General features: G+C 47.0%; 2 protein-coding genes across 3 annotated transcripts; both read left to right on the top strand.

Moving 5' to 3' along the window:
* Positions 1-839: 839 nt before the first annotated feature.
* NUPR2 (nuclear protein 2, transcriptional regulator) lies at positions 840-1,717 on the top strand. The gene is made up of 2 exons (XM_025425717.3): positions 840-1,195; positions 1,499-1,717. The coding sequence occupies exon 1, from the start codon at positions 893-895 to the stop codon at positions 1,187-1,189; it is 297 nt and encodes a 98-aa protein (XP_025281502.1). The 5' UTR covers positions 840-892; the 3' UTR covers positions 1,190-1,195; positions 1,499-1,717.
* A 4,580-nt stretch (positions 1,718-6,297) lies between these two features.
* CHCHD2 (coiled-coil-helix-coiled-coil-helix domain containing 2) lies at positions 6,298-10,324 on the top strand. Of its 2 annotated transcripts, none has more exons than XM_025425716.3 (4): positions 6,298-6,433; positions 8,248-8,494; positions 9,237-9,387; positions 10,019-10,324. In XM_025425716.3, exons 1-4 carry the CDS (start codon positions 6,384-6,386, stop codon positions 10,027-10,029), a joined length of 459 nt encoding a protein of 152 aa, XP_025281501.1. In that variant the 5' UTR covers positions 6,298-6,383; the 3' UTR covers positions 10,030-10,324. The 2 variants fall into 2 exon arrangements, with proteins under 2 accessions (XP_025281501.1, XP_048966733.1); XM_049110776.1 differs by having other exon boundaries at positions 9,237-9,391; positions 10,025-10,324.
* Positions 10,325-10,975: the final 651 nt, after the last annotated feature.

Raw genomic sequence — 10,975 nt, 5'->3', positions numbered from 1 at the left:
ACGGGATCACTAGGCGTGGGGGTGGACGCAGGGGCTGGGGCTGGGGCTGGGGCGCAGCAGAGCTCCCCGACTACTCCCGCCCCGCCCCCCTCCCCCAGCCCGCGGGGCCGCACACCCAGCGCACCCAGGGGCCCCCCGCACCGCCACCCTCTGCTCCCGCCCTCACCCCAAGCCCCCGCGCGTCGCGGTCAGCGCCGGCGTCTCCCGACCGAGGACTTGCGCTCCCGCTCGGTTCTGGCGGGGGTCGCAGGCGCGGAGCCCGCTCCGTTACTGTCCCTCCCCGAGCTCAAGTCATTCATGCTCCTGACCAAACCCGGGAGGGTGGAAAGGAGAAGGAGCTAATGGACCCTGGCCTCCCAGCCAGAAATACTCGTATTTAAGAGCTCTCCGATACGCGAGAGTGAGCGCGCGGACCCGCGGAGCAGCGAGCTCCACGCGGCTCGACCCCAGGACCCCGGGATCACGACTTCAGCCGCTCAGGAGCCCCAGACACACGTTTAGCATTTTCATGGATTTCCTTTCAGTCGTTTATACGGACAGAGGTTTTAAGAATCCACCACTGCGATACCAGAGATGGTCTCCAGAAGCGAATGTCTCACGTCCTCCCGTGTCCCCTAACACCAGCTGTACCCGCAGGGGTGCAGGCCCGTCTTCCTTACGCACTCCGTCGCCGGGGTAGGGGCTCGGGGGCGTCCCCGCCGGGCCCACAGGCGGGTTCTGCCGAGGGCCCGTCTCCCGCGGGCGGCGCGGGCTCACGGTTCGCAGCTCTCCCGGCTGGAGCGCCGGGGCGCCGGGTCGCCTTCGGGCTCTGTGACGTCAGCCGCAAGCCCCGCCCCGCGGGCAGGGCGCTCCGGAAGGGCGCGCGCGGGCGGGCGGCCCGCGGGCGGGAGACATGGACGCGGCCCTTCTGGGCGCAGAGGCTCGGGGCCGGCCGCAGCCTCCCGAGGGGTGGCCGCCCGGGAGCTCGGACGAGGAGCTCTACGACTGCCTGGATTACTACTACCTGCGCGACTTCCCGGCCTGCGGGGCCGGGCGCAGCAAGGGTCGCACGCGGCGCGAGCGGGAACTGCGAACCAACTGGCCGGTGCCCGGCGGCCACGAGCGCAAGATCGCGCAGAAGCTCGTCAACGGCCAGCGCAAGCGCCGCCAGCGCCAGCTGCAGCCCAGGGCGCGCACTCGCCTCCCCTGAGCGCAGGTGCGTGTGGGCGGCCGCGGACCCCGCACCCGGGGAAGCCCCGCTCGCGCCGGCCCGCTGCGGCCGCACCCGGCGCAGCGCCCCCTCCCGAGGCCGCTCTGCGCTGGCCTGGCGCCGCTGGACCCCTAACACCAACGTATCTGGGCTGCGCTTAGAATAATGTAGGACTACCTGCTGGATTTTGTAGTTGGGAGAAGAGGATAGGAAACGCAGAAACATCTTTTTAAAAATAGAAGTGGAGGATTTACTTCCAGTGTTTATGCATGGGCTAAAGAGAATTTTCTTTCTGTCCGTTTTCTGCAGGATACCCGAAGGCCTTGATAAAAGTATTTTCTCTGACTCCAGCTGTAATTGGTCGTAAGGGAGAAAATCCATGTTGGTCAACATCACTTTTCGACATCGCTTAAGTTTACTGCTTCAGTATCTTTTCCTTACTGATTGTTAATTAAGTAACATCCAAGTGTCCAAGTGGGTATGCCTTTTTAGGGTTTTTAATTAAAAGCAGCAAGAGTGGCATTTTAATCCTTCTGGTTTTGTTTTTTCCAGTTGCTACGGTAACTCGTTTCCGTTTCAGGTCCAAAAATGAACAAATAAGTTTGTCTTATGCGTAAAGATGAATAGGGGGGAGAACAATGATAGGAATCTGTACAAGATTTCATAGATGTAGTGTGGTTTAATATTTTTTTTTGCCAGAATAGGAATACATTTCGTTGTAATAGTGTGTTTTGAACATTTGCTAGGTTCTCCGCACTGCTGATCTCACAATCCTTTCAGGTGGACGCTGCTACTCTCGTTTTATAGACGGGATTCTACAAAGACCAGTTATAGCAGATACCCAAAAGTATTCACTCCTTACAGCATCAGTTTTCCTCTACTGTAGGCAATATTCTGTGATTCAGAACCATCCCCAAACTCCATGTTCAACAACAAGAGTTGAGTTGTGGCTTAAAAATTATACACAGTATGTCAGAGTGGCTGTCCTCTTCAGTCTGCATTCTTTTAGGTCTCTGTGCACAGTAGGGAGTCCCTGGTTAGGAAAGAAACGTGGTGCTTACTGGAAGGAGCAACCTGAATTTTAATCCTGTGAGTGTTCATTGCTGTGGCATCCAGCAAACTTCTGAGGTAACTATTTTTAAGTTACACCAAGCCTCAGGCTACTCATTTGTAAAATGGGAATGATCCTGGATCACCTTACCAAACCGTGGGTTATAGGTTAAACATATAAAACATCTCATACAGTTAAGACCCTGGCACATAAGAGTTACTCAATAAAATTTTTTAAATTTATAGAACACAACCCCCTCTTCTATTGTCAAAGTCTTATATTCTTCATTTACTAATATTCATTCTTAAAATGTCTCCAGGTGGTGTGCTCTAGTGGGGGTCCTGGCTCTGGAGTCAAACACCTGTACAAACTTGTGCAAGCTGCTTAAACTCCAAGTTCTGTTTCCTTATCTGTAAAATGGGTATAATATAGTACCTATTTAAAGAGTTCTTGTGAGGTGTAAGGAAAGTAATACATGTAAAGCTCTTAGTGCCTAGTATGTAACAGACACATTATTAGTCTATGTGCTGCTGAAGCTAGTACAGCACTGACATTAGTAATGTCCCCACTGCCACTGTCTTGCCCTTCAGGATTTTTCCTTTCCCTACTCTCCTGCTGTGTCTCAGAGGTACTATGTCCAGATTAATCTTCCCAAAAGCTATTTAAACATATTAAAACCTTAAATGACTGCTCTAACCTTGTAGGATAAAGAGCCTAGATTTATATTGTGCTGGAAATCATCTATTGGATCGTCTTAAACTTTTACAACTCCTCAAAACACACTCTGATTAACACATATCTTGTATCCTCATGTATTCGATTCTGCTGCTTCATTGGAATCTGTGCTGTCCTACTCAGCATGCTCTTTTCTGCTTTATCATTTTAGTCTTTTTTTTTCATTTTAGTCTTTCTAAAACAAATTCCACCTCTACTTATTTTAAGTGCCACTTTCTCTCTGAATCTTTCATCCACAGTGAATATCTATTCCTTTGAAATCCATAGAACTTCATTTAAACACCACCTAACCACTTGTGTATATTGTATTTTGTATTTTTAGAGCAACAGTTAAGAATTCACTCACTGGTTTTCTTTCTTTCTTTTTTTGGTCTGGTATGTGCAAGGCTGTATTCATATAAGTATGTCTTAGTTATCCAAAGGGAAATTTAAATTGTGTCAGGACCTTAGTGTCTTAAACATGTTTGTACACAATTCTCAATCTGCCACAATCCCAGACAGATAGAAGCCAGGTTAAAGCAACACTCTGTAAGGTGTTCTAACTAGATTTTGCTCACCTTAGATACTAAAACTTTTATATAAAAAAATAAAAAAATAAAACTTTTATAGTTTAAATACAGTAACTGTAGAAATTCTGCATTAGTTACCTATTGCTGTGTAATAAATTACTCCAAACCCTAGTGGCTGAAAGCAACAAATACTTCTCTTAGTTACCAGAGGTGAAGAATTCAGAAGTGGCTAACAGGCTGGTTTTGACTTATGGTCATGATGTAGGAGAGGAATTAGGCTCTACTTTTTGAAGGAAGTGTCAGAATCTGTGGACCTACTGTAAACCACCATGGTATGTTTAATTAGCACAAGTGTGTTCATTTTAAACAAATTGGAAAATATGAACAAGCAAAAAAAAAAAATCACTATCCAGTAGATAACACCACTACTTAAGTGTACATAGTTCAAGTCTGTAAAATACTATGAACTCTCTCAGAATATAAACATGCTATGTATACTACTTTGTAATCTACTCTTTCACTTAGTATATTGTGAAGACTTTTTATGGCAGGTATTCTTTCATAATATTTAAATAGCTTCATAGCACTTCATCATTTGTATGAATCATGTAATTCTACATTGTAGGACACTTAAGTAATTTATTGATTTTTCCCTATTTCATACAACTTGTTAAATGAACATCTTAAAGCAAACTTCTTTCCACATTCATGACTGTTTCTTGAATTCTTAGATGTGGACTTTCTGGAACAGGTTTGCAGAATTTTAAAACTGGTACCTACCATCTGAGTAGAATTTTATTACAATCATCAGGGGTCCATTCGTCCAAACATTGGTATCAAATATATGTAACAATGCCTGCCAGAGTTACTTGTTCAGATTTCGATCACTGTATAGGATTTGTTGAAAATGATTAAAATCACTATGGAATGAGAAATTGTTACATAAATTTTATTAGAGTGATCTTCAGAATGTTTATACTGGCCAACTACAAATGATATGTAGCAGTATTATGAAATCTTTTTCGTTTTTATTAATTTTAATTTTTACGTGTTCTTAATCTGTTTTTGAATAAAGGTAATACATTAACTTTCAAAATCCAAAAGATAGGGCAGCCGGGGTGGCTCAGCGGTTCAGCGCCACCTTCAGCCCAGGACATGATCCTGGAGACCTGGGATCGAGTCCCATGTCAGGATTCCTGCAGGGAGCCTGCTTCTCCCTTTGCCTGTGTCTCTGCCCCCCCACCCCCCCACCGTGTCTCTCATTGATAAATAAATAAAATTTTTATGAAAAAAATCCAAAAGATAGAAAATGTTTTCAGTAAAAGTCCCCCCTTGGGCCACAGTCACTCTCCTACTGCCTCACGGTTAACAGCTGCAGATATTTCGTGCATATTAAGTCTTCTCTCCAAGCACACTGCACCCAATTCTGCCCTTCTTTCTCTTGACAGTTTATCATCATATCTTTCATAACAATATAGAGTTTATTCCCTTTTATAGCTGTATATTGTGTGCTGCGCCTTTTTAAAAAATTTGTATTCTACTGACAAGAATTTGTTTCCAATCTTTTACTAGGACAAAATAATCTTGCACAAATATCTAATATTCTCTCCTCGGAGTGGGAATTCATGATTCAGCCAGGTGCGATTAAAATCGTCTCTGTTATGGATGTTCATTCTGAGCGCTTGTGCCAGGATGTCCTTATAAGGCTCCTTTCCTCCGTCTCTGCTTATGAATTCTCCAGAGAAATGTCACGTCATTTGTAAAGCTTTCATTAAGTTCTGTGAAAATAAAACTTTTTCATGACAGGTCTTTGGATTATTTACCCTTCGATTCCACGAACATTCTGCTGTTACTGGAGAGAATGCGTTGAACTCCGCGACCTCAGGCGGAAGGGGAAAATTTCTCTTCGACGTGCAAGCCACCTCCGCTCTCTCCCCTTGCCCGGAGCCCTCCCGGGAGCGCCCCGAGCCAGCTCCTCCGCTCCGGAGGCGCGCGGACGCGTCCCAGGGGCCCCGCTCCCTCCAGCCGCCGTGCCCGGCGCTGGTGCGAGCCCCTCCCCGGGGGCCTCACGCCCGGTCTCGCCCACCCTGCCGAGGCTGCCCGTCACGGCGGCTCGGGGTGTGCAGGCTGTCGTGTGTCCCCTCCTGACCCAAAGTCCACGAAGAAAGAGTCTCGTTGGAGCCAGCGCCCGGAAATCATTCACTACACTTTTAATTATCAGTGAACGAGCACTACCCCGATTACGGGCACAAGCGCTATGGCATGTACGAAAAGGGCCCGGAAAGGTAGAGGAGCCACGGTAAGGCATTATTACGGCCTGAGTCCACAGGTAAAATAAAAATGGGATCACCTCAGCTCCGCGGGCCCTGCCTAACGCATCCGCTTTCCTCCGTCCCGCTCACACCATGTGCCCACACGGTGCCTCAAAAGATCCTTACCCAAATACGTAACTTAATGCTGAGGAAAGTTAACTAAGGTCCGGTGGCAGCCGCGCCGACACCGGCCTCCCTCTCAGGGCTGGCTTCGTCCCCCCGTCACCAATAGAAACGTCGGCGGAAGGCAGCGACGCTTTTAAGCAAAAGCGAACGGCTCTGCCTCCCGCTGGGCTGGGAAAACAGGCGCGCGGGGCACCTCCAGGCCTTCCGGTCTCCCGGGGCAGCCTGGCGCGGAGCTCATGACGCACGCCGCGTCCGACCCGGCGCCGGCGTGGCGCGTGCTCTTCCAGTGACCTTCAGGGCCCGCGGAGACGTAGGCGCGCGAGGCCTCTGCCTGTGCGCTGATTGGTCGCACGCCGAGGCCAGCCCCACCCCCTGTTTTCCGGTCTCTGGCTCCCGCCGAAGCCTCTGGGGTCTTCGCCGAGTGTCGGGCTTCTGGGCGCCGTGCTCCTGTCCCAGTAGACATGCCGCGTGGAAGCCGGAGCCGCGCCTCCCGCATGGCTCCTCCGGCCAGGTGAGGCCCTTGCGGGGTCTGGGGCCCTGCCGACGCCGTGACGCATGCGGAGGCCGGGCGGAGGCTGGTGGAGGCCGCGGAGGGGGCGGCGGAGTGCTGGGCGCCGGCCGAGGGCGGGTGTGGGGGTGAGGGGGGTACCGCTGTGAGGTGGGCCCGCCCCCGCCAGGGCATCGTGACTGGGCTTTGGCCACATTTCCCGTTGGTGGCGAACTTTCTGATTTCGAATGCCCGTGAGTTCTTAAAATATTCGAGAGCTCATTTAAAAAATGCTTTACGTTTATTGAAGTGAGCTCTGCACCCGGCGTGGGGCTGGAACCCACGACCCCAGGATCTAGACGCCCCTCCCCCGATTCAACCAGCCCGCCCAGAGCGCATTTTAAGTTAAAACGGTCATATCCTGGAAGTAAATGAGTATTTGTAAGGGTAAACCGGCCCAAGCTTCTGAAGTAAATAAAAAGACAAAACGAGTATCGGTGAAAGGTAGTATAATGGGGAGAATGATTGCATTTCAGTAAACAGGGTAACCTGCGAGCCCACAGAGAGCGGTCCAGAGGCTCGGCCCAGCGACCGAAGCCTCCTTGTACACGACATCGTCTAATTCATAAAACACTTTAGAAATATACTGGTAGGGATCCCTGGGTGGCGCAGCGGTTTGGCGCCTGCCTTTGGCCCAAGGCGCGATCCTGGGGACCCGGGATCGAGTCCCACATCGGGCTCCCTGCATGGAGCCTGCTTCTCCCTCTGCCTGTGTCTCTGCCTCTGTCTCTCTCTCTCTCTGTGTGTGTGTGTGTGACTATCATAAATAAAAAAAAAAAGAAGAAAAAAAAAGAAATATACTGGTAGTTACACTTTAACACCCGTAACCTTAGGGATAGATGTTATTCCTGTTTTCCAGGAATAAGGAAACTGGAGCCTCGGAACAAGTGACTTGTCCGAGGTCACCCTACCAGTAAATAGGAAAGCCAGGTCTGGCCCAAGTCTTCCAACAACCGGTTAGGGTGTTAAACACAGGACCACGTTGCTTCTCTGGAGTGAGGTGGATTGTGTTCAGACTGTATGCTAGGACTGTAGGACAGTCCTTCACTTAAGGGAAAGAAGCTGTTCTCCAGAGGACAGAAAAACCAAATTTTTATAAAGTGATGCCAGATACCACCTGATTGGAAGCAAATTCATAAATTTCCAACCTAGGGGCAGCCCAGGTGGCTCAGCCGCTTAATGCTGCCTTCAGTCCAGGGCCTGATTCTGGACCCCCAGGATTGACCCCCCCGTTGGGCTCCCTGCATGGAGCCTGCTTCTCCCTCTACCTGTGCCTGTGCCTCTCTCTCTCTCTCTCTCTCTCTCTCTCTCGGTCTCTCTGTCTCTCTCTGTGTCTCTCATGAATAAATAAATAAAATCTTAAAAAAATAAACTTCCAACCTAGCCTTATTTGGGGGAAGAGCACCCAAGGAAACAGTCTAAAAATGGCCAGAGGGGACATCATGTGTGAAGACTTATTCTAAAGCAGGATTGAATATTAGTGAAAGCCTCTAGCTGGAAGCCTTACCAATAACATAAAGTCACTTAACACGTATTTTGTATATATGTTATAATACTGTATTCTTAGAATAAAATAAGCTAAAGAAAAGGTTACTGAGAAATCATAAGAGAAAGCACACACAATACTTATACTGTGTTTATTGAAAAAAAATCCACACATACTGGACACATGCAGTTCAAACCTGTGTTGTGTGAACAGTACAGTTTCTTTAGATGACAGTATCCAAGCCTGGTAGGAAGTGGGCACTTTTCATGCTTTTTGTTCTTTTCTTTCTTAGCCGGGCACCTCAGATGAGAGCTGCGCCTAGACCAGCGCCAGCCGCTCAGCCACCAGCAGCAGCTCCGCCATCTGCTGTTGGCTCACCTGCTGCACCCCGACAGCCAGGTCTCATGGCCCAGATGGCAACCACTGCAGCTGGCGTGGCTGTAGGCTCTGCTGTAGGGCACACGATTGGGCATGCCATTACTGGGGGCTTTGGTGGAGGAAGTAACACTGAGCCTTCAAGGCCCGACATCACTTACCAGGTAAGATTTTGGGCAGTGTTTTCTTTCATTGGGTAGGTTACAAGAAAAGCTAGTTATTTGTCAGTTCCTTATGTATAGGAGCTGTGAATCCATGGTCCTCCTAACAGAAAATGGTTTGTCAGAAGCCATGTTTGGCAGTTGAGTTAGTGCTTTAGACCAGCATCAAGTACTGTCCACATTGTATTTGTTCCCAAGGAGTAGAATAGCAGTTCAACCTGATTCATTGTAGAACAGCCATTTTCCCCTTATTTTAAATTTAGTTTCAATCTTAAGTATTGAAAAACCTTTTTAGTAGCTTTAGTAGAGCTCTCTGACCTCTTATCTGGTATTTGCCACTGCCCCTCTTTCTGAAGTATGTGAATTTTCTCCTCTGATGAACCTCAGTGTGGACTCTGTTGTATTTCTGGTGTATTTGACATGCTTATCCGTCTATTTTTCTATTATAGTCCCACTTTCTCCTCTGAACTACATTGAACCCCACTGGTATTTAGATACGCATGTAATCATTTAACTTTATTTGCATCTTTGTTCTTGAATCTTTCTGATTTTACCTGGAATTTTGTTAAAGCCTATTTGCTTTCTGCCTTTAAAATTTCTCACTTTCCATGTTTTTAGGTAGTAACTTTAATTTGCATTTGGTTCTAATTATGTTTCCCCAGTTGACCTCAAAGATATTGGGTACTGTTCTTTGTTCAGGTGTAAATCTAATTTCTCAAGGGTCCTGAATGTTATGCCTTTGCAGGAGCCTCAGGGAACCCAGCCAGCATACCAGCAGCAGTTTGGCCCATGCCACTACGAGATGAAACAGTTCCTGGAGTGTGCCCAGAACCAGGGTGACCTAAAGCTTTGTGAAGGTTTCAGCGAGGTGCTGAAACAGTGCAGATTTGCAAATGGTAGGTAGATCGAGCATCTGCTCAGTTCAGAGCAGGGTACTCCTGGCCCTATAGAGCTATGGGAGTCTTTGTTTATTAAATTAAACTGACAAGTTAGAGGAGATTTTGTTTACATTCTATAAATAATCTAGTTCTTCTAACAAAGACCTGGTCCAGAGGTTTCTAGTCATTATATTAAGCTTTTACCAGTTATGTTGTGTATCTGATTTTTCCTCAGTAGAGATTAGTGTACCAGGTCTTGTTCTGTTTATAGGATGTGGGTGATCTGGCCATAAAGCTGTGAATGTAAGATTACATTCCATTTTCAACGAAGTCCAGGATGGGATATAAAGACTGATAAGTTATTGACGCTTTTCACACCTTATTTGAGAGAAGAGTTTATGCAGTTCCTCAGTGGAATTCTGAGATTTGGGAACACTGGAATGTTGGTAGTGAACTTGTTTTTATGTAATTTCCTCCTATTGCCCTAAAAATTCACAATTTATAAAATGCTCGTTTTCATTTTCCCACCTTCATTTAGGTACGAAACTGATAACCTAGGCTTTCACCCCTCCTTTTACCATATGGAGGGCTTCTGCTTTGCTAAGAATATACAGCTGTTGCTCTTCTGACTTACCTTTTCTCTTTGCAGGATTAGCCTAATCAAGAAGTTCAAATTGGAAGATATGGAAAATCATCTCTCATGACCAAGTTAATTTAGCATAAAAATGTAATTAATAGAGAAGATATAAAGTGTAAAACCACCAGTTAAACCTCTCCTTCATCATTAAATACAGCTTTCTTCAGAATTGTTAATGAATGAGGGTATTTTTAGTATAGAAGTTTATTGAGATGGTTTGAGTTGGGGGCTGGGCAGATGTTTGTGTGCCTCCTTAAATCACCTTTTGTGACGTTATCATTTATGAATTAATTAGAATAAAGTGATTTTCTCCCAAAATAGTGTATTTGAAGTGTAGGATTATTAAGTAGATATGGTATATGCATTCTGAACATACGCATTTTGCAAAAGAACCCAATTTTCTCAGCATGTCTCAAAGTCTGTTTTATAGTCACTGTATTAAATTAGCATTCCACCTGGAGGATCTGACGGGGTTCCCTGAGGAGCTTTTGTAGAAAAGTAAGGAAGTAGCTCACTAGCAAGCATAGTGCTCATTTAAAAGGCTCCAGTTGGAAGGCTAGTGTTTGGTAAACTGAGCGGTAACCAGAAACTTTTAAATACTGTTACTAATCAAGTGAGTGGTAAAGGAAGTACTGGACTAGACCATGACATGAGTGAGTTCATGGCCGGGTCAGCACCACGTGTCACTGCCCTGACCAGTTAATTGGATTAATTGGTCAGAGATGAAAACCATTCTCAATACAGGCACAGTTGCCTACAAATGTTTTTCTTCTATGGAAGGCATTGTAGCTCCCCTTTCCTGAAAGACTCATGCAGTGCCCACTCCATGTTATCTTAAGGAGATGGACTCCGTTTGGGGTGTGCATCATTTTTTAAAAACCCAGCTCCATTCCTCACAACTCAAAAATTTCATTCAGGGGCAGCCCCGGTGGCTCAGCGGTTTAGCGCTGCCCTCAGCCCAGGGCCTGA

This window comes from Canis lupus, chromosome 6, assembly GCF_003254725.2.
Source record: "Canis lupus dingo isolate Sandy chromosome 6, ASM325472v2, whole genome shotgun sequence".
Classification (NCBI taxonomy): Eukaryota; Metazoa; Chordata; class Mammalia; order Carnivora; family Canidae; genus Canis; species Canis lupus.
Note: the sequence above shows the minus strand (reverse complement) of the source record. Positions and strands in the feature narration are given on the sequence as shown.

What these genes read in the sequence shown, in the direction of transcription:
- CHCHD2 (XM_049110776.1), top strand. Translation starts at nt 6,384, where the DNA reads ATGCCGCGTGGAAGCCGGAGCCGCGCCTCCCGCATGGCTCCTCCGGCC. An exon ending in CGCATGGCTCCTCCGGCCAG is followed by an intron (nt 6,434 to 8,247) that starts GTGAGGCCCTTG and finishes TTTCTTTCTTAG; the next exon opens with CCGGGCACCTCAGATGAGAG. An exon ending in GGCCCGACATCACTTACCAG is followed by an intron (nt 8,495 to 9,236) that starts GTAAGATTTTGG and finishes ATGCCTTTGCAG; the next exon opens with GAGCCTCAGGGAACCCAGCC.
- NUPR2 (XM_025425717.3), top strand. Translation starts at nt 893, where the DNA reads ATGGACGCGGCCCTTCTGGGCGCAGAGGCTCGGGGCCGGCCGCAGCCT.